General features: G+C 44.4%; 1 protein-coding gene across 7 annotated transcripts in view; it reads left to right on the top strand.

The window, feature by feature from the left end:
* The window catches only part of Xpo6 (exportin 6), a 115,172-nt gene that overhangs the window by 64,153 nt on the left and 25,640 nt on the right, over positions 1–25,379 (top strand). For 4 of the 7 annotated variants that reach the window (XM_076552038.1, XM_076552035.1, XM_076552053.1 and 1 more), the window contains 6 exons: positions 1–7; positions 3,437–3,563; positions 11,954–12,063; positions 21,004–21,112; positions 22,268–22,360; positions 23,860–23,929. The exon at positions 1–7 is cut by the window's left edge and continues 447 nt beyond it. In XM_076552038.1, coding sequence (XP_076408153.1) covers positions 1–7; positions 3,437–3,563; positions 11,954–12,063; positions 21,004–21,112; positions 22,268–22,360; positions 23,860–23,929 — 516 coding nt within the window. Of the gene's footprint in view, positions 8–1,431; positions 1,561–3,436; positions 3,564–11,953; positions 12,064–21,003; positions 21,113–22,267; positions 22,361–23,859; positions 23,930–25,379 lie in introns of all 7 variants that reach the window. The other 3 variants (XM_076552034.1, XM_076552032.1, XM_076552039.1) reach the window with 1 other exon arrangement.

Here is a 25,379-nt window from a genome sequence, read left to right as displayed (position 1 = left end):
ATGAGAGGTAATGAGAACAGGCGGGAGTTGTGCCCGAGAAGGGCCTGGCTGCTTGTTCCACCATGTCATATGGTGTCTGTAACCCCCTTTGGTTTCAGAATATGGGGCTACTGATAAAGATAGAAAGGTAGGTGTTCCAGAATGTTCAGGCTGAACTAGAAGGGCTTGGGTGGTTAAGGGAAATGAATTGAGTGTGAAAAGTGCTGGTGTATTGTGTAGGCCTGTTGTCTCTTTCCCCATTCCATCCACCTCCTGTCCTCCTGTCCATGTCCATGCTCTGTCCCTCTTCCTCACTGTCTGCCTACAGGTCTCATGTGTGCAAGAAGTGAGAGTTCGGCTCCTTCATAGTCGAGAACAGAAGCAGGCTGCAGAGGTACAGGGTTACATCACCCTTCTCACTTGGTACTGCTTTTGGTTTTCACTAGTGGACTTTTCCTGAGTGCACATCTTGCAGAGTATAGGAATGCTGTTAGTATTGTGAGTGTCACGTAAATGATAGCTGTTGATCCAAGACAGGAGAAATGTTCAGGTAGGTATGGTTCAGTGGCACATACTTGCATTGCTTGGCTACTCTCCTCTTGACCTAAAATTCCCCAGGCCTATTTTTCTTGAGTACAAATAAGATGACCTCAGTGAAGTAGGCTGAGTCCCCTCCACCCCAGTGGTGCTAGGTCGGGGCCTAGGACCTTGTGCCTGCCAGACAAGTCATCCTGCCACTGGCCACAGCCTCAGCTCAGCATCTTCTTTGCTAAACACGGTACTCCTACTGCTATGTAAAGGTGAAGGGCAGCGGGCAGCATGCAGTTGTAACAATCACATGGGCTGTTGAAGCTTCAGAGCAGAGTCAGTGTATTACATTAGACATTACATAGTCATTAGAGACTTCCTTGTGAAAAGGCTGTTAACATTGTAGTCGTTTCCAACGTGGTTGTTAGTAAGTGATAACAGAGTTGAAGCTCTTTGCTTTGTTAGAGGAAGTGTGGTAGGCTCTAAAGTCAGCTGCCCCAAGTCAGGATCGTTCTTTTAAAGTGGGGAGCTTTAAGTTTGTCTGGTTAAAAATTGAGTGAAGGTTAGTTTGGTTTGGTTCATTGTAAATAAACTTTGTGTGACATTTGCCTTTTATAGTCACAAAGTACTCATAATCCAACAGGATCTTTTCCTAATAAAATTTTTTTTTGGTTACCTTTATTTATTTTGTGGTTGGGTGGGGGCACATGCTATGTTGTGTGTAGAGGTCAGAATTGCTGGAATTGGTTTTCTTTTCTACCGTGTGAGTCCCTGGGATCAAGCTTGGATCTTCAGCTTTGGCAGTAAGTGCCTTTACCTGAGCCGCCTCTCCTCCCCCAGTAGCATTTCCCCTCATTATTTAGTAGTACCTTCCTACATGAATTTAAATGCCTCACAATTCACACAGTTTCATATCCTTTCTAGCATTGATAAAGAAAGGCCGTCTTGTCTTCATATGTTAATAAAAGTGTATGTAACTGCCTATATCAACTGTGTTGTTTTGACTTGTCCTGGATCCGAAGTGAGAGCTGAGAGGTGCCTGGAAGCAGAAAGGTGACAGAAACAGTGTGTGCTTGCTTCCCAGCTCTTGATCCCTGACTAATTATAAGCCATTTAGTGCGTGTCAGTTGTTTAGGAGCCGCTTAACCAGGCCCTTGGCTTCTCTTCCTTCTTTCCTTTTCTAACTTTTACTGTTCGTTAGCATCTGTACCAGGCAGATGGGCAAGGGGAAGATGAGAGGCAGGCACATCTCTAGTGTCAGCTGAGCGAAAAGCCTTGTTCTCATTTGGGTACCCCTCCTTCCTCTCTGGACAGGGTCTCAGTACTCTGGTTGGCCTGGGATTTGCTGTGTAGCTCAACCTGGCATTGAACTTGTGGCGTCCCTCTCCTAGCTTTACTGAGTTTCTAGGATTAACAGCATGAGTCCCCATACCTAGCTTGCATTTTTCAGTTTGGGTTGAAGATTAAAATAGACTTGAGACTTTTCTTTTATGGGTAACAAGTGTATCTCCCTTAAGGCTGCTACCTCTGAAGATCCATGTATAACCATGGAGCAGTACATATGCTGAGTAAGAAATGAGGACTTGGTGTCCCCAAGGAGTCCCTGGAGATGGCAGAAAGAAGGTGCTTTGTACTTTGCTTTCTCAGAACAACCAGTTTTAATCCTGGGCCTGTGGCTCATGTTTGTAACCCCCAGGGGAGGAAGAGGAAGGAGAGTCAGGCATGAGGATCACCGAAAAGTTGAGGCCAGCCTGGTCTACATAGTAAGTTCCAGGACACCTAGAGCTGCATAGCAGGACCCTGTCTCAGAAAAACAAAAACAAACCCCAATGGATTGATTTTAATGTCTTACTGTATTAGTCAACCATCTAGAGGCCACGCAGGCGTTGGCCTCCCTGAGGGAGCAGAAGACACTGGAGTTTGAGCCAGTGTGGTTCTTCTAAGGGTGCTTATCTTTTTCCTTTTTATGATTTCATGTAGCTCTGTTTTTGGCAGTTAATGATTTCAGTGTTGCTTTTAGACATTACTTAATATTCAGCCAAAGCCTAGTATGCCTAGCTACTTTTGTTGGTCTCTGAAATGGGATTTAGGAAGGTATGTCCATCTTGATTTCTATTCACTTTCTGATATTGAGGGGCTTAAAATGCCAGTTTCTGAAATGTGAAAGTAATAATGTACTGTGTGTTTAAGAACAGAAACCTCTTACCTTTGTAACTGACTCACTGCTGTGAAGTGGCTTGGGGATTATGGGCCAACTACTACAAAGTGAACAGAAAGGGCACCGCACTGAGAGTGAGTGATAGCGCCCTCTGCTGGGAGCTGGCTGAATGACCTTGGTGGGTCACTACCTTCTGGAGCCTCATCTATAGAGGCTTGTCTAGCTCCTACAGTCTTCCTCCCTTATATTTGAAAGTCGATTTCAGAATGGAGTAGATGTGCAGTCCTTCATTAGTGCTGGGTGTCAGGGGGGAGGACAGAAATAGGATTGTGACCTAGACGTTGTCCCCTCTGGATAGACTTCGTCTCTGTCTCTGCCTGGTGCATTTCAACTTAATGTCAGTCCCAGCCAAGACCTGCCTTTCTAAATTTGCCAGACGTGAATTCACCGTCACCTCCCCAGCCCCTGTTAGCAGCAGCCTCTTTCCTTTAATTGGGTGCTCACACCAGTGCGTTGGCACACAGGTGAGCTTGAGTTTGTAGCAGCAGGGCGGGTAGAGTCTGAGGAGGAAAGCTGCTTCTCTGCTGTGTTTCGGTGATAGTGGAATGAGGGGTTGCCTGTGTCGTGGGTAACTAGTGCAGGCCTTGGTGTTCTTAACTGGAAATGTGTGTTTGTAGAGTTCTGAACTGAGAGAGTGTTTGGTTAAGTTTTCTTCTAAGAAACTGGTGGCTAGGTTTCTTATGTCATCCTTTGTCTTCTTGTCTTGTGCAGCTACATTGAGAAGTTTACCGACTTTCTGCGGCTCTTTGTGAGTGTTCACCTGAGAAGAATCGAGTCCTACTCTCAGTTCCCTGTGGTAGAGTTCCTGACCCTTCTCTTCAAGTACACATTTCATCAGGTAAAGCACCCAAACCAGCCTTCCTTTCCTAAACGAGGGCGTCCTTCGTTAGAAACCCCCCCCCCCCAACACTTAGAGTAGTCTTTACTACAGGAAGATGCGTGCGTTCAGGCCTTCTAAGAACCCAGGGTTGTAGCTCTTGCTGTGGTGGCATAGCATCTCCAGTTTATAGAGAAAGAGACTGAGGCACAGAGGACAAGGTGCTCAGGGACAAACAGTCTGTGTGGGCCAGGATTGGATTCTAGAGCCCCGTCTTTACCACTGTTCTGCTAGACAAGTGGGGTAGAGGAACAGTCTGAGGTTAGGGCCTTTAAAAATATTGCTTCCCTGTTTTTGAGATTATAATATAATTACATCATTTCCCCCTTCCTTTTCTTTCCTCCAAACCCTCCTCTGTACCCTTCCTTGTTCTCTTTCAAATTCTAGATACCCCCCATTAATTGTTGTGGTTGTGGGGTGCGTGCGTGCGTGCGTGCGTGCGTGCGCGTGCGTGCGTGCGTGCGTGCGTGCGTGTGTGTGTGTGTGTGTGTGTGTGTGTGTGTGTGTGTTCCTAAATACAAAAAGGGCTTTCTTCCTGTTGTGCAGCTGCTGCTAAAGCTCTCCAGAAGACTACACAGCAAAGGCTCACTAGTTAAGTTTGGGTGATAGCCAATTTTGTCCCCATTTAACAGAGGTTCTTTGAGTTCCTTTTGGATTTTAGGAGCTAGATCCATAACTACATAGCCCAGAATGACCTTGTATCTTTGGTAATCCTCTTGCCTCAGGCCCCCGAGGACTGTCTTTACTGAATTTGTATCCCAGTTACCTACTACTATGTAAACACACACAGGGTTCTAAAAGGCTTTGTTAAGGTATAGTTTTACATCCATGGAATCCCCTTATTGTAATCGAAGAGTTCAGTGAGTTGAGTATTGTGTGGCCATCACTGCAGTCTCCTTTTGCCTGTTATAACATTTATAAACTCTCCTTTTGCCTGTTAGTTAGTGTGTTTTTACAATAGACTTAAGTATGGCATATGTCTTAGTTACTGTTCTATAGCTGTGAGGAGACACCATGACCATGACAACTTTTAAAGAAAGCGTTCAACCGGGGGCTTGCTTACCGTTTCAAAAGGCCGATCCATGATGTCTCACATATGATTCACAAGCTGGAGAGAGAGAGAGAGAGAGAGAGAGAGAGAGAGAGAGAGAGAGAGAGAGGCCTGGTGTGGGCTTCTGAAACCTTGAAGCCTGCCTTCAGTGACACACCTTCTCCAACAAGGGCCACACCTAATCCTTCCTAAACAGTCCACCAGCTAGGAAACAAACATTCAAATATATGAGCCTATGGGGCCATTCTCATTTAAAGCTCCACAGCACACATACAAAAAAGCACATCAACCGTACATGTACAGGTTGAGTTTTTCCCAACTGGACACAGCTGCTGGAGCAGCCGCCCATGTTAAGAAGTGGTATGTGCTATCACACTAGAAGTCCTGCACACCTGCTTCCTCCCCACCCCCCCCCTCCCCCCTAGATTAGCCCAGGCTTGATCTCAACACTGCAGGCTAAGTTTGCCTTGTTCTAAGGTTTCTCTAAAGGAAAGCATATAATGTCCATTTGTTTGGTCTGGCTTTTTTGCTTGACATTGTGCTTGAGGTGTGCAGTGGTTTGTTCCTCTTCACTGTATTCTAGTAAATGAAAATCTATCTTGCTGATTTGGCTCTTTCTGGTTTTGGGGAACCAAGAATCATGAATCAAACAGTCTTTGTTTTGTTTTGTTTTGTTAGTAGATAGGGTCTCATGTAGCTTTTGGCTGGCCTTAAACTTGCTATGGATCTAAGGATGACCTTGAGCTCTTGACCTTCTGCCCCCACCTTCCAAGTGCTGGTATTGTTGTGTGTACTACCATCCCATCCCCATCTTCCTTCCTTCCTTCCTTCCTTCCTTCCTTCCTTCCTTCCTTCCTTCCTTCCTTCCTTCCTTCCTTCCTTCCTTCCTTCCTTCCTTCCCTCCCTCCCCTCCCCTCCCCTCCCCTCCCCTCCCCTCCCCTCCCTTCTCTCTCTCTCTCTCTCTCTCTCTCTCTCTCTCTCTCTCTCTCTCTCTCTCTCTCAATAAGATTTTTCTACATAGCTCAGAATGGCCTTGAATGTTTGGTAAATCTTTCTGCCTCAGCCTCTCTAGGACTGTGATTATAGTTTAAGTAACCAGCCTACCTGGCATGTTCTTGAACATACTTTTTGATGTAATCAGGTAGCTCTTTCTGTTAGTATATCCCTGGGAATGAAGGCATCTGATATGAAAAAGTTGACTTAAAAAAAAAATTAGCTTTCCAGTTTAATGGGGCTAAAAGATGGAAGGGCCTAGGCTGGAGTGCTTTATGAAAAGCAAATGTTTGATCTGAAAAAAGCCTTTCTCAAAGAGAGTCAGGATGTGTGAAAACTGGAATACCCAGAGGTAGCAGTGAGGTGACCCATTGCTGGGAGCAGACAATGGAGCAGGAGGCCGTAGAGGAGGACCCAAGCTGAAGACTGGTCAGGGTGGAGGGGCCAGCTCGTGCAGAGCAAGAAGGAAAACATGCTGAGTGCACCAGACCCGATGGGAAGAGCCCAGAAGAGCTGATGAGGAGATGAGAGGAGAGCAGCTGCATGGTGAGCAAGTTTGGAGGCCTTTGAAGGAAGTGGATCGAGTGTTAGTCAGAGACTGTAGGGTGAGTGGAGCAGGAAGAAGGGATAAAGAGCCAGTGCTGAGTTTGGAAAAGAAGGCTTATATGGGCAAAAGGAACAATAATGTCTTAAACTCACTTGGACCCAGTTCTGTGTGTAAACTCTGGTGACTTCTGTTCAGTCTGTACCCTGACACAACCTGTTGGTGGAAGTATTAAGGCAACTCCCTGTAGTTAAAAGGGAGGTTTATTTTGTGGGGTAACTTACAAGTGAAGGGATAGATTGCAGAGTCTGGGAGAGGTGAAGTGCAGTCCAGCAATGCTCTCTGGAGAACTGTGCTCAGTCTCCCTCCAGTGTCCAGGATCCAGGAACCAAGAGAGCCAGTACATCAGGATCTCGGGTCTTAAGGGCTCCTGTCTCGGCCCCGCCTCGAAGGTGTGACAGTTACTGAAGCCTCAATGGGGGTGGTACTTCCAGGACAAAGCTGGAACAGCTACCCACTACAACAGCCCTTTTTTATTTCTTTCAATTTCCCTACCTCAGAAGATGGACTAGAGTGGGGATGATTCAGGGCCATCCCCAGTGTGCATCTTTTAGTAGACTTGTATGTGTTTCCCACTGAACTGAAGGTGACAGTTCCACATATTTATACGTCATTTACAATTGGGAAAAGAGTCAGAGGAGTGGTCAAGAAGCAAGCAAGCCTCCTCCCTCCCTTACCTGGAGATCGCTGTCCTCCAGCTTGCTTTGTTCTCCGGGCCTCCCATATGAGAACCTTCCTTCTAGATGCAAGCTGACCCACTGTGGGAGAGTGAGCTTGAGCTATGGGCTGTGCTGAGCACCAAGCTGAGGGATCCGAGTTGGCAAATGCTCTGGGCTGGCTTACTGCAGAAGCAGAGCAGAGCATTCACTTTTCCCGGGAGACGTGAACAAATGTCTGTTCACCCCAGATAGAGCACCAGCAACAGACAAGTTATGATCCCACCAAAGTCAGTTTGGTGAACCTATGGATTTACTGAGCTTGACTACAGTTTTATGGGCAATAGGTTTTTACAGGAGCATGAGTAACCCCTCAAACAACTACATCACTGTAAACTCCCACCCCATCATGGATAGTGACCACATGGAAGCTGCATCATAGGGTTCCCTTTCATTTAGCATTTTACTTCCTGTATACTCTAGCATGTTCTGAGATCATTTACAGCTGTGTGGGGGTGGGGCGTGGGAGGGGGAGTAAAGGCTAGACTCCCAGGTAAGGGTCTTATGACTTTTTTCCCCCTCTAGCTGCTTGGAAATGTCCATAGCTCCATTGCTATAGACCTGGCTGTCACTATATTGTTCTGCTCATTAGTAGCCATGGCTACTGTTCTAGTTCGCTTTCTGTTGCTGTGATAAACACCGTGACTACAGCATGGAGAGGAAAGGAAACATAGGAAAGAATAGGTTATAGATTCATTGAAGGAAGCCAAGGTGGGAACTCAAGACAGGAGTCTGAAGCAGAAACTACAGAGAAACACTGCTATTGGCTTTCTCAGCTACCTTTCTTACATAGCCCAGCCTTACCTGCTGCCTAGGGGTGGCATTGCTCTGGTCCTTCCTACATCAATCAGTAATTAAGAAATTGCCTCGAAGGCCTAGCCACAGGCCAGCTGATCTGAGCAAGTGTTCATTTGAGGTTCCCCTTTTCCTAGGTGACTAGGTTTGTGTCAAGTTGACTGCTGAAGCTAACTGTGACAACTTCGAGGCTGTGCTGGCCAGATTTTGTTTGTTTGTTTGTTTGTTTGTTTTCATCAATTTGACACAGCCTCCATAAGATCAGTCTATAGTATGCAAGCCTGTGGGGTATTTTCTTGGTTGGTGATTGATATGGTAGGACATAGCCTATTGTGAGTAGTCCTACCTGCTTAGGTGGTCTTGGGTGTATAAGAAAATGAACTGAGCTAGCCAGGAGGAACAAGCCAGTAAGCAACCTTCCTCCATGGCCTTTGCTACAGTCAGTTCCTGCCCCGACTTCCCTCAATGATGGAGGAGGGTAATCTAAGAACTATAAGCTGAAATAAACCTTTTCCTCTCCAAGTTGCTTTGGTCATGGTGTTTTATTATAGCAAAAGAAACCTAACTATGGCACAGGCCAAATTAATCTCTACTCCGAGATGGTATCATGTTGTCAGAAGGAGGAGACTACCATACAGCACACGATGTACTCAAGATGAGGGCAGAGTGCAGTGTGTGTGTGTGTGTGTGTGTGTGTGTGTGTGTGTGTGTGTGTGTGTGTAGGGGGGGTTGAGAAAACCAGTGAAGCACTCAGGGTCCAGTTCTGGGCTAGCAGTGTGCTCTTATTTCATCCCAGCCTCTTGTTTGTGAAGGGCGAAAGGTTTCTCACGTGGACTCTGGCGAGGAGTATGCTCAGTAGCTTTGTCTTTTCTCAGAGTCATGGTCGTTCTGGGACTGTACATACAACATTTTGCTTCTTCTCCTCTTCTCTCCCTTCCTGTGTCTCTCTTTGACTGGGCTCTGCTGTCGGTCTGTGGCTGCTTCTCCCCAGACACTTGCCTCCTCTGTGACGCTCCTTGGCTGCTCTACCTCTTGGGGTAACTCTGTGAGCCCGAGATTTCTGCCTTCCAGCCCTCCTCTCTGTCTTCTCACCTGGTCCCTCGTGGCCTGGCTTGTTTCCTTACCCTTTCCCCACAGCAATGTCTGGGTGGCACCGTGCAGGGGAAGGGCTCTGGACTGGAAGTTCTTATTCTGTCCCTTGGTTGTCCTCTCATCTCGGGCAGGCAACTTCACTTTTGAGCCGTGGTTTTCTAAACTAGAAAATATGAGAAACAAATGTTCACTTTCCAGGGCTGCTGTAAGATCAATGCCAGTGAAGAATCACCACTCTAAACCATTTGGAAGGCACGGCTGGTGTCATCAGTTATAGCAGCCTGGCAGGACTGTGAGTGATCAGTTAGCCCTAGAAACAGAACAGTAAATCTGAATACAGTTACTTTAAATAAATGGATCAGGGAGGGTAATGAAAATTGGAGTGATTCCAAAAGTCAGGTCAGTCTGTCTGTCCTCTTTGTTTCCATGGCTGATGTCAAAGGCCAGTACAGTATGGGCAGTGCATGGACCTGTTAGAGTAGGTTTATCAGGTGCAGGAGTGATGGGTGGTGTTTGCGGCTGTGCTGGGGGAGAAGCCCTCTTGTTTCTAGCCCTCGCTGTGTATCTGCACATTCATGAGTATAATATGTATATAGGTGCAATGCCATAAATTGGCCTTTTTGTTTGTAGTAGCTTTTTAAAAACATTTCCATGTACATCTGATCAGTCATATTCTTTTGAGGGGACCAGTGGGAATTCTCGAATTATAAAAGGCAGAGAGGTGACTTACTTGAGGAAGCTCAGCAAGCCAGCGCTGTGACAAGACTGCAGGTAGACAGGCAGCCTCAATGGCCAGTCTTCCAACTCTGTTACTTCCCTGTAGTTTGATAGTTGGTTTACCTCATGGTTCTCTGGGATGGTGTTATGGCAGACAGTCCGGGGTGGTGTTAGGGTTTTAATGGGTGTCCCTTTAGCTTTCTTTTAGTTGTGAGGTTGGATGGATTCTGCATGGTTTATATTGTCCTGTTTCTTTGTGGTCCTGGGATTGGAACCCAGAGTCATAAATAGGTTGGATACCTGCTCTGCTGAGCTATACCCCTGGTGGCTCATTTTAATTTTTTTATATGTTACTTTTGTTTTTTTAAAGACAAGACCTCATTGTGAGTCCCTACTGACCTTGACCTGTTGGTAATTCTGCCTCAGACTCAAATACTGGGATTCCAGGAAAGAGCAAACTTACCTTACTTGAGGCTTAGTGGATTTTTAATTATAATTTTCCTGCCTGAGATTTCAGTTTGGTTACCCCCTCCCTGTGTCCTTCTTCATTTATTTATTCATTAGTTATTCCTTCAAAACATGTCATTGGAAACTGGATTTCCTTGTGAATCAGAAATAGTTAGGGTTCTGTTGATGTGATAAACACATGACCAAAAGCACCATGGGGGAGAGGGTTTATTTGGCTTACCTGTCTCCATCACAGTCCATCACTGAGGGAAGTCGGGGCAGAAACTCAGCAGAGTCAGAAGCAGGAGCCATAGAGGAAAGCTGCTTACTGGAGGTGGCACTGCCCATAGTGACCTGGGCTCTTCTACATCAGTCATCAAGAAAATGCCCCACCAGATATGCTCACAAACTCGGTCTGCTGGAGGCATTTTCTTAGTTGAGTTTCTCTCTTCCCAATGTGTATCAAGTTGACAAAAATTAACTAAATCTGATAGAAAAACTAATGTATTCTTTCCTTTAAAAAAATTAAAAATTTTATTCATATATTTATTGTTTGTGTGTATGTATATAATGTTAGTGTTTATGTGATTGTGTGCAGTCACATGGCACAACATGCATGTGAAGACAGGACAACTTTTGAAAATTGGTTCTCTTTCCACCATGGGATCTGAGGATCAAACTCAGGAGGTCAGGGTGCACAGACATTACTTTTACTTTGAGCCAGCTCCAGCCCTGTTCTTTCTTTTCTTTCTTTTTTGGGTTCCAAGGATGGAACCTAGGGTCTCACACATGCTAGAATAGGCATGAATGACATCCCTAACCCTTTCTTTTTCTTTTGTTTTGTGATGTGTTTTCTTTCTTGAGAAAGGATCGTGTGCCTCAGGCTGTCCTTGAACTTGCTATGTATTGGAGGCTGACCTTGAGGTCCTTCCTAGTTCTAGGATTATAGGAGTATGTCATTATGCCTGATTTAGGGTGTGCTAGAATCAAACCCAGGGACTTTTATATGGAGGGAAAATATCTTGCACTAAATCCCACTCCAGTCCAAGTCCTGTTTTCATTTTCCGTTTGTGACAGGGTCTGTCTGGTTAAGTTGCCCTGGCTGACCTCAAACTTTTTTGGCCCAGTAAGGTTGAGGTCCTTCTTCCTTAGCCTCCTGATCAGCTGGAATTAGAGGCCTGTACTACCGAACTTCCTTCTCACAGATATGGTGCATGGTGAGGTGGTCAGCTAGCAGAATCGAAGGAAAGAAAACCATGGCTCCTAGATTTTGCATGAATAGATTCTCAAGGTTTTTAAGAAGTTTGCCAAGGACGACTGGCCAGGTACCAGGGCCCACAAGGACTTGTTCTTCTCTTGCTGTTTCTGTCAGCTCCTGGTTTGAGTTTGCTATTGGCCTGTTTGATACCTGAGCTTTGCAAATGCCATACTACCCTGGAGTGAGACTCAACAGCTCCTTTTCAGTCCTCTATGTAGAAAGACCTGCCATTGTCGCTTTCCTTATAGTCAGATGTGTGGACTATTGCCTTCGAAGGCACTCTGGCTTCCATTTGCTTTTGTGAGTTTGTAGAAGAGAAGACATAGCTGTGTCCTGCTTCTGTTGATGACCTTGAACTTCTCCTCTAGAGTGCAAGCTGCTTTTTCAAAAGTCGATGCATAGTAGGCAGTGTGTGGGAGCCTGTCCACACAGGCTCAGATGGGGTTCCTTGGCACATTGTGTAATCCCTGAGCAGTTCTCTCACATGGTGTCCCATGGTGCCCTTGTCTGGTGAGATTTAACAGGGTCCACTGGTGAAGACTGACTCAGCCTCCTTAGTGGAGGTCCTGAAGAAGGGACTGTATGTAGGCCTTTGGTTTTGCGGTTCTGGTGTATGTGTTTCTAAGCACAACAGTTGCATTAAGTAATTTCATTGTCTGGATTTCTTTTGTATCATAGCCTACTCATGAAGGTTACTTCTCTTGTTTGGATATCTGGACACTGTTTTTGGACTATCTGACAAGTAAAATTAAAAGTCGTCTGGGAGACAAGGAAGCAGTTCTCAACAGGTAAACTTCAAAACCCTGCTAAACAGAGGTAGCCACTGTTGCCAGTTACTCTTATGCCCTGAGGGGCAGCCATGCTGCTGTGCCTCCTCAGGAGAAGGAGGGAAGGAGGCTGCCCAGGCAGTAATGCCACCTGAGCATTTTCTTTTTTAAAAAGTAACATTCATTGAAAATTTTTTAGGTATGATAATGCTTTTGTGGTTGTTTTTAAGGCCCTAGTTTTAGAGATACAAGTATTTATTGGATGAAGTGATATTACACCTGGGATTTCCTTAAAACAACCCACTGGAAGTATAGAGTGCTTGGAGCATAGGATGCAGGGCTGACCTCACAGCTGATAAGTGCTGTGAAGGAGTTCAAGGTTCATTATGTCCTTAAACTTTGAGATGTATCAAAGTTTCTTCTTTTCTCTCTCTCTCTCTCTCTCTCTCTCTCTCTCTCTCTCTCTCTCTCTCTCTCTCGTTTTTCAAGACAGGGTTTCTCTGTGTAGCTCTAACTGTCCTGGAACTTGCTCTGTAGACCAGGCTGGCATTGAACTCAGAGATCTGCCTGCCTCTGCCTCCCAAATGCTGAGGTTAAAGGTGTGCGCCACCACCACTGCCCTGGTGTGTCAAAGTTTCTTAAATTAGTAAGTTGTTCTGAAACAAATAGCTAGGAAAAGAGCTGGCCATGACAGAGCACACTGGTAGTCCTAGCACTTAAGGAGGCTGAGGCAGAAGGGGCACTAGTTAGAAATCCTCTACCTCAGAGATAAGTACCTGATGACAACTTTCTCCTTGCCAGGACTAAATACCCGACAAGAGTGACTGTAGAAGGAAAGATGTGGTGGTTTGAACGTGAATGGCCTCCATAGGCTCGTATATTTGAATGTTTGGTTCCTAATTGGTGGACTGTTTAGGAAGGATTGGGGGGTGTGGCCTTGTTAGAGAAGGTGTGCCACTGGTGGTGAGTTTTGAGGTTTCAGAAGCCCATGCTAGGCCCAATGATCACGTGAGCTCTCAGACTCCGCTCCAGCACTGTGCCTGTCTATCTGCTGGATATTCCTGCCATGATGGTCATGAACTATAAAACTCCACTTACATGCTTTCTTTTAAAAGTTGGCTTGGTCATCGTGTCTCCTCACAGCAATAGAACAGTATCAAAAACAAAAGATTTATTCTGACTCAATGTGTGAAGAAAAAGGCCATCCTGGTGTGTGTGTGTGTGTGTGTGTGTGTGTGTGTGTGTGTGTGTGTGTGTGTGTGTGTATGTGTGTAGGGGTGAAGGGGGTGGGCACATGCTTGCCCACGGGCCAGGGCAGTTAACTAGTCACTTTATATCCAGAGACAGGAAGGTGGGGAGGGGGACCAGCCAGCAAGAGAGAATGCTAGTGCTCAGCTCTTTGTCTTTATTCCGTCTGGAACTCTGTCTATGGCAATTAGGGTGGGTCCTCCTACCTCTTTAGCCCAGTTGAGAAGTTCACAGTCATGTACAGAGAGGTTTGTCTCTTGGGTGAGTCTAGATCCTGTCAAGGTGACAGCATTAAAACTGCAGTCACTTAACTCCTCCTCCTCCTCCTGCTCCTCTGGTTTTTGAGACAGATCTCACTAGACATCTCTGACTGGCCTTCACTCACAGAGATCTTCCTGCTCTTGCCTCCCAGTTCTGGGAGTTATGGCATGTGCTACCATGCCCACCCTTTATTACGGTTTATTTAATAATTTATTATTTGTTTACTTTTAGACAGTGTCTCACTATTCAGCCCTGGCTGTCCTGAAACTCACTATGTAGACCAGGCTGGCCTTGAATTCACAGAGGTCTGCCTGCCTTTGCTTCCTGAGTGCTGGGATTAAAGGTCTCCTCTACTACTGCCAGCTCTTAATCATAGTTTTTAAATAAAGAAAATGGAAAGTGTTTTTCTTGCTTTATAGACAGAAAGAAAGCATTTTTCTGTCCAATATAATGCTTATGCCATGGGCCAGAGGAAGGAAGAGGGAAGCTTGTGAGTTGAGCATGCTATCCAATAGTGATAGGATCCACCCACAGCAAAGGTTAAATGGCAGCTTTTCTTCACAGTGTAAGCCATAGTGTTTTATATATTCTCCTGTGCAGCTGCGTTCTACCACATGGAACAGGTAGGCCCAAAGACGACAACTTCTCTTCGTTCTCCATGGTAAAAGTAGACTCTTGTGCCAACCTGATTCTTGATGTCCGTGTACTCACTAGTTCATGACGGCACTTGCAGATGGACTTCAGCTCACTGAAGCAGGTGCTGTACTGCTTACTTGGGAGAGGCTGCAGGCGGCGTCTGGTTTGGCTTTAGCTTCTGTGTGGGCATGGTACGGATGAGACCAGTCTCTGGGGGTCACCAGGACATGGCCTCTGGAGCAGCCCGGCTCTGAAAGCTTATTCTGTAGTTTGTAATTGGTTGTGTTTAGGGAAATTTGCTCTGGCAGATTTTATTTCTTTGTTGATGGTGACAGTTTTTGAGTTGTTAAGAAGTAACATATAGAGTGTCTGATATGTGTAAGTGGCTAGGAAACGGTGCTAGTGTAGCTGTGCTGGTCAGCTGTCACTGCAGTAAAACACCCGATTAAAAACTGCTGCATGGAGGAAAGGTTTACTCTGACTGGTGATTCAGAGGTTTCCGCCTATGGTCACTCGGTTCTTTTGTTTCTGGGCCATGGTGAGGCAGAGCGTAGTGGTGGGAAATATGGGTAGAGCAAGGCTGATCAGATCAGAGTGGCCAGGGAAGGGGTGGGCCAAGAAATGGCTGAGGGAAGAAGAGGCCAGGGACAAGCTATACTCTTCCAGGTCATTGGTTCCCTCCCCCACCCCCCCCAGCCATCACTCTCAAGACCCCACCCCTGAACAGTAGATCATCCATGTATGGGTCAGGGCAGAATACTTCAAACCATAATAGTGGTAGAGGTAATGAACACCCTTTCCCAGAGTTTCCCAGAGAATGCTGCATGGAAGGAGGTGGATCTTTTTTTCTGGGCAGAGAGATTGTACTAGAACTCTTCATTGATAAAGTTTTGTGGATTTTTACTGACACTGGAAGTTTAAACATTTGTTCTTTTGTTTGCAAGCATCTTTTGATTGCAGAAGGACTTCTGAGTTGCGTTAGTATCAGCTTCAATGCAGATATGGGTGGAGGGCGTGTTCATGCAGCAGAAACCTTATTTCACAATAGTAGGTCTGGTGAGGTTACTGACTTTGACAATTGTAGTGTTTTGTTTTTTTTTTTTTATTATTATTATTATTATTATAGGCCAAACAGGCAAGTCCTTTGGTTCTGGGCTTATACCCCACTCTCCTATGTTTAGTGGTAGATATTCTTTTATATCTTGCAGTTCAGTTGAGGATGACCTGGAAAAGTGATTAGTGTGAAAATGCCCTTTAAAGCACAGTGGAAACAGGAGGTGTGGAGGGTGTGACTCTGAGGAGATTGCTAAGATTAGAACTGTAGGCTATAGAGAGTTTAATTGCCTCCTCTTCTGCTTCAAGGATTCCTTTTGGTCAGGTGCTAGGTTGTCACATTTCTTCCTATACACAAGGGATGTCTTACAGGAGGGTTAGGATATTGGAAGTTGTGTGTCTAAAACATAGACACATAATGGTCACAGTGATGATGATGAAGAGGAATAATGTAAAATGCTGCTGCCACTTGGCTGTGACCACGGAGAGCAAAAGGCCTTTTACCCACCTTTCTGCGTGGCAGCCTGCCATCTGGTAACACATGCTTAGAAATTCTGTAGGCTCTTTTAAGTGCTAGGAATTTTTCTCATTGATAGTTTTACTTTTCCTAAATGAAACTTTATTTTTTTAAAGATCTATTTTTATTCATGTGTGTGTTTAGTATGTGCATGTATGTGTGGGTGCGCCAGGTGTCCGATCCCCTGGGACTGGACTTCCATGCAGTTGTGAGCCACCTGATGTGTGTGCTGGGAGCTGGACTCACTCACTCTGCAAGAGCAGTGAGCGCTCTGAACAGCTGAACCATTTCTTCACTTGACTTAATTTTTTTTGGCATTTAGTGTGTGTGTGTGTGTGAGAGAGAGAGAGAGAGAGAGAGAGAGAGAGAGATTGCAAGAGCGAGCAGTACACCCTGTGAGAGAGAGAGAGAGAGAGATTGCAAGAGCGAGCAGTACACCCTGTGTGTGCAGTTACCCATAGAAGCTAGAAAAGGGTGTCGGTTCCCCAAACTGGAGTTACAAGGAGTTTTAAACTACTGCCTGTGGGTGCTAGGAACAAACTCAGCTGCTCTAGAAGAGCAGAACCACTCTTAACTTCTGAGCCATCTCCCCAGCCTCGTGATTTATTTTTTAATATGTCTGTGTACACGCACAAAGCAGAAAATGAAATCCTCAAAGCTGGTCTGATTCTGTTAAATAGTAACTACCCCAGGACCTGTTTTTCTTGCATAATACTCTAGTGGTTGAGGGAGTGAACTAGAAAGGATAGCACCAACATATTTGTACAGCTGGGGTGTACAAAGAAAGAACACTGAACTTTGGCTTCTGCCATTCCTTTTATTATATACATCTCTACAAGTATGTTGAATGTAAAAGCTTTTTAGTGAAGGACTTGAGGGTTTGGAAGTCACTGTTCTGTCTAGTATATCAGAGATGAGCTGTTTATAGGAGTGGCTGTAAAGAACATTGTCACTACTAATAACCATACTTACTTTAACTGTGAGCATGCAAATGTGATCAAATGTTTGTCATCTGGTAACAGGCATGCGTTTGGAATCACATTTGTGGCTTAAGCCGGAACTTCAAAACTATAGGAAGTAGTCAGAAATTGTTTTCTTGGTGTCTCAAATGGGAAACGTAGGTGTGGTTAAGTCACAAAGGCAGCACTCATTTCCTGTCCCTTGTGGTTTTAGAGTTTTGCATCACTTGTTACAACAGAGTGGCACTGCAGGTTATAGACTTTGAAGCACAAATGTACTCAGATTTATTTGTGGATCTAGGAGCTTGAACACTGGAGCATGTTGGAAAGTGCATATTCCTTGCTCAGTAAGAATGTTCAAGTTTCTGGCTGAGAGCTGGTGGGACTTCAGGACTTGGGCCCAGTGTGAACATAAATGTCTGCATCATGCCTGCTTAGCAGAATTGTGGATGGAGTTGATTGTCCTGCTCTTCAGTTAGGATCGTAGCACAGAGAGCCTGGATCTCAGGGTCCATTTGCACCTTTGTGCTGGGTGTGGTGGTACCTTCTCCACACTGGAGGAGGCCTGCTGAGCCAGCATGTGGGGCCTTGGCTGGCAGTTGGTCCCCCTGAGAAAGTGCTCGCTGCCAGTTCTCCCGTGTCTCTTGGGGCTCATCCAGGGGTCAGGCCCTTGTGTAGAAACTTAGGTTTTACAGGAAGAGGAAGAAGTCAGTGTGTGAAGCAACCTAAGTTATTGTATCATGTCCTGTGAACCCCTTTGTCACAAGAATCCTGGCAAATGCAGAGCAGCACAGGAATTTGAGTGTCATTACATTAGACTAAGAGAATGTGGATCGTTCTGTTTACTGAGGAAGTGCTGCTGTCGTACACGACAGTGTATACAGTTAATAAAAAGACAGAGACCAGAGTTTCAGTAGCTATTTAGCCCCTACAAGGAGATATTTATGCCCAGACTGCACCATCTGGGATTTTGTATCAGTTGTTTATTGTCTGTGTGTTGACTTGCTTATATTCTCATTTTGCTTATTTGTATTTATTGGGCACCTACTTTCTAGCTGCTTTAATTTGACTAGTTTTATCTAGCTGAGTTTGTGTCTAGTAGGGTTTTTTCTTCGTTTATACACATACATGTTCTTTTAAAGGTTTTTATTTTGTGTGTATTAGTGTTGGCCTGTTTGTATGTGCACCACATACATGTCTGGTGCCCAAGGAGACCAGAAGAGCATCGTATCCTCTGGAACTGAAGTTACAGACAGTTGTTAGTTACCATATGGATGTTGGTAATTGAACCTAGGTCCTATACAAGAGCAGCAAGGCCTCTTAACTGCTGAGCCATCTCCCCAGCACAACATACGTACATTTAATGTTATAAATTTCCCCCAAGCACTATTTCAGCTTTATCAGAGTTTAATATATACACCATATCACTTAATTTAAATGATTGCCAAATTTTGCTTTAAATCTCTTTGTTTAATCTCCAGATATTTGGAGATTTCCTATATATCCTTGTTAGTGTTTTCCTGTTCAGTTTTGTTATCTGAATATAGTTGTATGATTTTCAGTTCTTTTAAATTTCTTAAGGGGATGAAGAGATGGCTTGGCAGTTAAGTGTACTGACTGCTCTTTTGGAGGACCTGAGTTTGATTCCCAGCACTCATGACCACCAGAGTGAGCCCAGACTGCACCATCTGGTGCTTCTACTATATCGGTCACTAATAAGAAAATGCTCATAGGCTTTTCTTACAGGCCCATGTGGTAGGGACATTTTCTCAGTTAAGATTCTTTCTTCCCAATGACTCTAGCCTGTAAAGTTGACATAAAAATGAGCTAGTACACCTGAGTCAGCAATTTCTTTTACTGTCTTTGTGTCTACTGGAAAATGTAATGTTTTAGCTGCCCTCAATGCCAGTGTTCACTTACTCAGGGCCGGGATGGTGGTGGTAAATTGATATAGAGCAGCTAGGGTTTCTGTGCTATCCGCACACACCTCTCATGCCTGCCACACACTTTGGGAGGTCGGTTACTTGGGTGCTTTTAGCACAGTTCCTGATGGGGTTTATTTAGCAGTGGCAAAATCTATCTGTGCTCTAGTCTGAAAGGGATATTGTTTCTGCGAGAGTATTTTAATCTGATAGAGCAATTTATAACAAAATGCCTACAACTTTATCGATTATGTTACAGCAAATGGGAGGTAAAGAGCCCCAGGCCTGGGTGTTGATTATCTTCCTGGGACATCCACTCAAGTGTGATCCCCACTCCCCATGTCAATTTTATTAGTAATTTCCCCAGCCAGTATTCTTTCCTGTGCCATACTTACTCAGTTGCTATTCTGTTCTAGGCCTGGTATTTGCTATATTGTTAAATCACCTGAAAACAATGGTTCAGTCTTGTGGAGAAGGGGCAGTGTCTGCCTATAGGTAGGAAATGAGCTGTTATACCCACATAACTGAAATGTGATAGCCCAGGAGGATTGTTAGAAGTCTACAGCCTCTCTCTACAGAGATTTCATCTTGTGGCTGGCAATGCTTAGACTAGATGGACTACAGTTGACCTTGGTTTAATTCTTTCAAGTTTGGCTCTCTTGGATTGGGTAGCAAACTGGTTAGGATACTACCAGGAAAACAGAAACCACACGTATTTTAACCTAGACTGCAGTGTAGACAGTTGGTTAAATAGGTGTTAGAAGGCTAGGGAAACAGTGAGGGAGGCAGCACAGTTGGTAACTACAGGAAGCAGCTCCATCACTGAGCCAGGGTCAGGGGAAGGAGATCAGTAGGTTAAGTAAGTTTCATGTTGCTGGTGAAGGCTCAGGTCTTAAATGAGTAGGCCACACCTCCTTTCCCAGGAGCTCTGAGGAGGCCCAGGAAGCTGGCATTCAAGCATTCATTCCTTTAGGAGCTCTTGGCCCTCCGAGTATGCATATGAGATAGGTGCTGGGACTGTAGACTGAGTTGGAAGGGGTGAGTCATGAAGTTGGGGTAGGGGCGTGGGATAGCTGTTGCTGGTCAACGATGTTGGAGAGCGAGCCCACGGGAAGGCTGAAGCCCTTCCCCCTTCTCTCTACCTGGCAGTCTTCCTCTAGCATCTCAGTGGTACAGCCTGGGGGCTCAGGAGACTTGGGCTTTATAGAGCCTCCACCTGCTCACAGGCTGACAAGTAGGAACTGTGTCTTAACTGGTCTTAGAAGCTTCTTAGGAAAGGATGCATTTAGGTGCATAATCTTTTCTTGAAAATAATCATTTTTTTTTCTCCCCACATGATACCAAGTGTTCTATAATAACTTCTGTGCTAGGTTATTATTGTGGAAAGTAGCCAGATGTGGGGCTTAAGGTATTTCTTTAATAAATTACCTTTAGATACAAACCAGAGGGTCAGGATTTCCCCTTTAGTTTCTAAGTGGTCTTAAAATTAATTGAAGATTGAGTTTTAGGTTTGACTTAAAGCCACTAGTAGTCTTGACATCTGTAGAGAGAACATGAGGCTTGAGTTAGGGAGTCTTGGCTTCAAAATAGCCTGCTTGTTGATCTTGAGCAATTTAATTGTAGTTTTCTCACACTTTACTTCTCGTAGCTATTAAAAGTGTTAATCTGGAGGTGGTGGCGCACACCTTTAATCCCAGCACTCAGATGTAGAGGCAGGTGGATCTCTGAGTTCAAGGCCAGCCTGGCCTTCAGGACTACCCAGGGAAACGTGTCTAGAAAAACAACAAAAGGTGTTATTCTTTGATGTTTACATACAGTGCTTCTAGTCCCCAGGGAATGATAAAAACCTGAAACATATGTAGTGAAATAAAAGATAAGGGACTTAAAATGCTGCTCTAGAAAATATATATTTGACAGAAAAAATGGCAAAAATCAGACTTTATTGATAATTATATTATACATTTATAGCTAATTACATTAGTTATAATGGATTAGATTTTGTTGTTAAAAAGCAGAGATGGGCAGAATGGATTTGAAAATCCATGATCCAACTACCAAGAAACTCACTTTAGATTCAAGTGAGGATAGATTGGAAGTCAAAGGATGGAAATTGATATTCCATGCAAGCACTAACCACAAGAACTAGTAACCATCTTAACTATAGAAGAGAGTGCATCACAAAGAAGTGTGATGTGGATAGTACAGTACCTCTTCTCGCATACATGCCTGTGCCAACTCAGAAACAAAGCACCAGGCTTTAAGTGTGTCCAAGGTGAGTACTGCTCCTACAGTCTAGGAGGCCTGGTCCAAAGCTGAAGCTGAAAGTATGCTTTCACTTGCTGTTGACTCTTTCCCTCCTCCCTAGGTACGAAGATGCCCTGGTCCTCTTGCTCACAGAGGTGTTGAATCGAATCCAGTTCAGATACAACCAGGCCCAGCTGGAGGAGTTGGATGATGAAACTCTGGATGACGATGTAAGAGACATTTCTCTCCTGCTGGTTTCTGAAAAATTGTTTTACAGGCAGTTTACCTCTATGTTTATTTCTATACTAGAAATATAGAGAGGCCAGGTGTGCATGAGAATTGCTTTAATGAGTCCTGTACTCTGGACTGTCTCTCTACCTAGCTGGATGCCGGTAGGAATAGTTCAAGGAGTGTTTAAATGAGAAGGCTGGAATGATAGTCTGTTAGGCATATGCTAGAAGCTGTTAGTTTTAAACTGAACCTTGTGATTATATCGCTGCTAGTCTGCACAACATTAATAAGGAAAATATTCTTAGGGGCACAACTCTAGTGTTCCTTTCCTCCTAACTATCAACCACTTGAAAATTTTCTAATGTTAATATCATTCTCAAAATTAGAGTGACTGGTGGCATGATCATGACCTTAAGAGTAGATTTTTAAAATAAGAAAAAGGACACTTTACTTAGAACCAGATGACTTGGATTTGAGGCCCTGCAACTTTGGGTGCAGAGGAGATGTAGTTTTGAGTTTTTCTGAGCCTTGATTCCCTCATCTCCACAATAGAAATGGCCTGGTTTGCAGACTTGTGGTGACAGTTCCATGAGGCAGCACAATATGGAAGGATGAGTTGTGCTGCTGAGTGAGTGAGGGGTTTCCTCGCCTATCGACCTTCTAAGAACCGCGAGCACAGCTTGTTAAAATGCCTCCTGATTTTGGAGGTTTGACACGGGACCAGAGTTTTGTGTTGCAGACTGGTCCCTGGAGACATTGATGCTGCCTATGAGTCACGCCTTGTATGGTGCTAATTGAGTCAGGTGTGTGTGTAAAGAATGACTGCTCCCTATCAGTGGGATAATAGAGAAACCACTCAGACTTATCACATATGACTCTGAACTCTACACTCCTTTGATCCCGGGAGGAAAAGTGAATTATTCTATGTGAATTATTTGCTTTCTGAAGAAGTAGCTTGTTAGGAAATGAAATTATATTAAAAAAAGAAAATAACTAACTGGGCCTTTTTTAAAGTTCCAAATTCCTGGTTCCACCATTTCCTATTTTCTCTAAATTTAACATCTGAGAATAGAGTTAAGGCTAATGGGAGGCTGGTAAAGAGGACAGGGATCTGCCTGTCCTGGAGAGCTGATACCTTTGTTTTCTCCCCACAGCAGCAGACAGAGTGGCAGCGGTACTTACGCCAGAGCTTGGAGGTGGTAGCCAAAGTGATGGAGCTTCTTCCCACACACGCCTTCTCAACTCTGGTAACTCTCCACTTGAAGGGGGAGTCTAACTGGTTCCTGACCCGTAGAACATGGCTTTTGTACTTACCTGTCCATCTTTTTCTTCTTCCTTGCTCTGTATCTATACATTATTTTCTTGTGTGTGTGTGTGTGTGTTCATATGCATATGTTTGTGTGTTTTCTGTCTGTCTGTTACCTATATGTTTGTTGAGGTTAGCCTCACGTGATGTTCCTCACACACCATCTACTTTGTTTTTTTAAGACAGAATCTCTTTGTGGCCTGTAACTCACCAAGTAAGCTATGCTGGCAGCCAGCCACAGAGATGCTCTTTTCTCTGCCTCCCCAGTAGGAAGCACAAGAGCGGTGCCACCATACCCAGCTTTATTTGTGTGTTTTTTAATGTGGGTTCCAGGGATTGAACTCAGGTCCTCTTGTGTGTGGTGAAGCAGTCTACCAGCTGAGCTAATGCTCTAGCCTTTGTTTGTTTATTTCTAGACTAGTTACCATAAACCAACTTCCACCTGTACTGTTAACATTTTCATGAACTATTTTATGCCCACTTCTGGAAGCACTGTTTCGTCTTAGATGCAGTATGAATTTTAGAATTATCTTAATGCTTTTATTAGTGTCTTGGAGGCAGCCAGGCCAACAGAAATGTCACTGGCAGAAATTACATTGATAGAAGACTAACCTGTGCATTCCCACCGTGGGCAGACTGCTCTGTCTCTCTTCTGGCATTTATGTGCTGGGTTCCATCTCCTTAAAGGCAAGCTAAGTTCCTGGGGTCTGCTTCAGCACGTAGCTGTAAGCCACTACTTGGCATTCTCTCACAGGAAGTGGCAGTTTACTCTGCTACCTGCCTTTCTTAGGCAGTTTAAGTTATTTATTTATTTATTTATTTATTTATTTATTTATTTATTTATTTATTTATTTATTTATTTATTTATTTTTTGAGGCTGGGTTTTTCTGTGTAGCCCTGGCTGTCCTAGAACTTGCTCTGTAGACCAAACTAGCCTCGAACTCACAGAGATACACCTGCCTTATAAAGTCTTATCTTAATGGTGAATATAGCAACCTGGGAAAGAAAGGTAGCACTATGAAGTTCTGTTTGCTAAATGAGCAAGGAAAATCATTGCGTCTGCCTTTTCTCTTTGTCATGCACATTAATAAGACATACCTGATATTTCTTTCAAGATCGGGGACCTTCTCAGACTTGATGGACAACCTAGCTCTTAAAGTTGCAGGTCTTGTAGGGCTGATGCCCTTTTAGGACTGTAGTAGTCATGCCCCAGAATCTTTTGCTATGACTTTTAAAGCAGTCAAATTGACCTTGATTTCTTTGTTGTTCTGGTTTGATCTGTAGTACTTGGGAGGGTACTGAAAGGGAGCTGTGCTTAGTGCCTGTAAAGGGAAGTTTATGATCCTGTCCTTCTCCTCATAGGTACTTAATGCTTTAATGTTAAAAATAGTATCAAAACTTTTATGATTTTTGTTTTAAACTTTGTCTCTTTGTTTTCAGTTCCCAGTTCTTCAGGACAATTTAGAAGTTTATTTGGGATTACAGCAATTTGTAGTTACTTCGGGGTCAGGTAAATTGGTCTTTACTTTCAAATTTAGTTTAGCATTAAAAAAGTTGGACTAATAGTTAATTACTGTCACCTCTGCTATAATAATGTGATTTCCCTTGTACAGCTTCTGTTCACATCTCTTCAACTTCTGAATTGAAGTTTTTAGAACTTCCTGCTACAAAGAAGCTGTGGGGGAAGCTAATCAGGGCTCAGACTAAAGTCCTGGAGGGCTTCCTTATGTTCCTTCAGACAGCAAGTGCGCCGGAAAGAAAATGGCTGGGGCTTTCACTAGGGTGGCAGCTCCATTCATTCTGGTCAAAGGGCCGTGATAATAATGACAGCCTCTCTGTAGAGCACTCATTGCATGCCAGGCACCAAGTTGTTTACTGCGTCGTTCCATTTTCTTCTCCATACTTGGAGACAGAAGTATTGTTACTAGTTATTGTTATTTTACAGAAGAGGATAATGCTCTTCAGAGTTGTTGATTTACCCAGGGCTGCATGGTCCGGTTTGTAATAATAGCAAGATGGAATAATGGGGAGTGATGGAAAGATGCCATAAACTGGAATTCATTTTTCCCAGATGAAAACACCAATAACCTTAAGTTCGTGTGTCACTCCACCCTTCCCCTACCCTGCCTTGTTTATCCCACTGTGTACTGCTCTTCACCATTTTCCTACACACTGACCTAGCCTGTAGCCTCTTGTCTGGTCTGGCTCTGAGCTACCCAGAAAGCAGCTTCCTCCTGGGTGAACTGGCCATTCATGATGAGGCCTCTTTGTGAGGCTGCCCTGGCCACCCGGGACAGTTTGTTTCTATGACTATAATTACTCATTCATTGGTCCCCAGGAGGGTGATAGGACTTGGCATGCCTCAAGTACAGGCTCTGGCTCTGTAGCCTGGCTAAGAACATCTTATATAAACTTTGAAAAGGCACTTTGCAAAATGAACATGCATGTTTGCACTAATGAAGATCATTTGATACAAAATGCTTGGTGGTTCCAGAATTGGTGGTCTCCCTTTGAAGGCCATTGCAATTAGAATTGTACTCTAGGCCCTAAGAATCTTTTTAAAAAGAGCATAGCCTGCCCTCCTCCATTGACCCATAAGGTTGATTCAGTGTTGTAGTTGACTTGTTGTGTTGGTGTTGGTGGTTTATCACTTTGTAGCCCTGGTAGGCCACACACGTGCTATGTATATGTAGACCAAGCTACCCTAGAACTCACTGAGTGCTGGTTTAAGGCATGACTCCACCAAGCCTGGCTGTGATTGATGGTTGTCTCTGGGTAAATGTCTGCATGAGTTTCTAATCCTTTTCTGAGATTGCTGATACCCAGCTTCCTAACGTGGAAGGGCAGTCTTAGGTCTCCCTGCCCTCGCTGAAGCCCATTCCACGCCAGTTCACAGAGCACTTGGCTCTTCTAGGTCATTATCTCATTCTCAGTGCGTACTTCGTAGTGAAACCTCTCAG

This window comes from Peromyscus maniculatus, chromosome 1 (assembly GCF_049852395.1).
Source record: "Peromyscus maniculatus bairdii isolate BWxNUB_F1_BW_parent chromosome 1, HU_Pman_BW_mat_3.1, whole genome shotgun sequence".
NCBI lineage: Eukaryota > Metazoa > Chordata > Mammalia > Rodentia > Cricetidae > Peromyscus > Peromyscus maniculatus.
The sequence above is the reverse complement of the archived record's forward strand: the minus strand, read 5'-3'. Positions and strand labels throughout refer to the sequence as shown.